At 44.3% G+C, this 1,973-nt stretch overlaps 1 protein-coding gene across 1 annotated transcript in view; it reads left to right on the top strand.

Annotated features, from left to right (window-relative positions):
• Positions 1–1,973, top strand: part of LOC116685972 (serine/threonine-protein phosphatase 2B catalytic subunit alpha isoform-like) — a 67,969-nt gene that overhangs the window by 34,027 nt on the left and 31,969 nt on the right. The window contains 1 exon segment of the mRNA XM_032510903.1: positions 1,626–1,771. Coding sequence (XP_032366794.1) covers positions 1,626–1,771 — 146 coding nt within the window.

The raw sequence follows: 1,973 nt of genomic DNA, 5'->3' as shown, positions 1-1,973 counted from the left end.
AGACCCTCCTTCGCAGCGCTGTGGAGATAGGTCTAGCAATAAATCTCTTGTTGCATATTCATTTTTTGTCATTCAACTAATCGACACATTGTTAAACTGTTTAACTAATCGACACACTGATTGACACACTGATTGTTTCAGCCATACAGTTAACATTTTCTGTAGAATCTCCTCCACTCCTCCCTCTCAAGGTTCCTCCCCCATCCATCCGTCCAGGTTGTATCCTCCCTCCTTTCCCACACTCCCATCCATCCTTCTCCTACTCCTTCCCCCCCTCCTTATTTCCTATTTTTCTGCATCTCTATCTTCTCCTCCCTCAATCTGTCACTGTCCGAGAGAGGGTGATTAGCAGCAAATTAATTTGGACCTTAATGATTGGCTCAGGGACTTGCTCCTCTGTGTCTGATTGGCCAAGGGATGAGGAAGCTAATTTCCCCTGGTGCTCGTGGCGAATAGTGGTCGCCCTCAATTACCATCTGCTGTGTGCGCGAGTGTGTACGTGTGTGTGCGTGCACCACAAGTGTGTGCAAGATGATGTACTGTGACTGCATGCATGGGCAAGCGCGTCTTCATAAATGTTTAAGTGTGTGTGTTTGGAGGGAGCTGAAAACTGGTGGACTAGCAATAATGAGATCTTGCTCTACACAAGGCAGATGGAGAGGTTGACAAACACACTCCTTGCCGTCTCACACACCAAGTCGCACGCACAAATGCTTGGCTACTGTACACTGGTACTCTACAATATTGGCTTTAATTTGTGTACGTGTTGTTTTCATGTCCTCACACACTCCCTTCTCCTTCCCGTCTCTCTTTCCTCCTCCCTCTCCTCTCCTTCCCCATCTTAACCTCTCCTCCTTCTCCTGTCTCCTTCCATCAATCCCTCTCTCTTTATCAAATTATATTTCTCTCCTACCTATTCCCTGCTCGCTCTCTTCCAAAATCCACCCTTCTCTCTTTTTTCTTTCATCCACTTCTCTCCCTCGTCTCCGATCTCCTTTCAGCTATTTTAATCCTGTCATATTGTTTTGTGTCAGATGTGTTGTTGTGCTCATGTGAGAAATGTACTTTAAAGATGCCGTGTGTTGGATGTCTTCATTGATATTGCTTCCGAATCAAAAGGAGCTTTTCTTTTTTTATGAAGCAAAGATTCATACTCCTACGCTGCATCATGTGTATATTTGGGTCATATTTTGTCTCTGCGTCCATTTGTTGTCTGTAACAGACAGTATGCTATCTACTGTAATATGGAGCATTTGTCCACCAATGAGCATGGGAAGTAGAGGAGAGAAACAGGTCATATGGAAGTGCTAGAGAAGAGATGGCTAAATAAATGAATGACATGCTATGTGAGAAACCTACATGTTCCCACCTTTACACCCAAGTGAACTGACTTTAGAGAAACCATACAAGTCTGTCTTTAGATGATTGAGGTCTTCAACCCGTCCATGTTTGCGTGTTCCTTGTTGCAGTGTGTTGTGGTGCGATATAACAGTCACACTCTGAGTGACAGGGACTGACTGTACGAGGATGGTGGCTGTTCAAAGCATGTCAAAACACATTCAGGAGCTTCTTTTTGTCTCAAGCTTTGCAATACAGCATGTCTCCGCCTTTCTAACCCCCTCCAGGTAAGATCAAGTACTCGGAGCAGGTGTACGACTCCTGCATGGAGGCGTTTGATTGCCTGCCCCTGGCAGCCCTGATGAACCAGCAGTTCCTGTGTGTGCATGGGGGGCTTTCACCAGAGATCCACACGCTGGACGACATCAAGAAGGTACAAAAAGGTCTCAGTGTATTGTCTGTAACTGTTATATAAATGCATATTTAAAAAAATGTGCTTATAAAAAGAAGAAGTTACAAAAAGAGGCACATGCACACACACAATTTTAAATGAATTAACAAAACTGCCCTATAAAGGCCAAACGCAGGAACTATATTTTTTGGTTAACCCTCATGTTGTCCTTGGGTCAAATTGA

Source organism: Etheostoma spectabile, unplaced genomic scaffold (assembly GCF_008692095.1).
Source record: "Etheostoma spectabile isolate EspeVRDwgs_2016 unplaced genomic scaffold, UIUC_Espe_1.0 scaffold273, whole genome shotgun sequence".
Taxonomy (NCBI): Eukaryota; Metazoa; Chordata; class Actinopteri; order Perciformes; family Percidae; genus Etheostoma; species Etheostoma spectabile.
The sequence above is the reverse complement of the archived record's forward strand: the minus strand, read 5'-3'. Positions and strand labels throughout refer to the sequence as shown.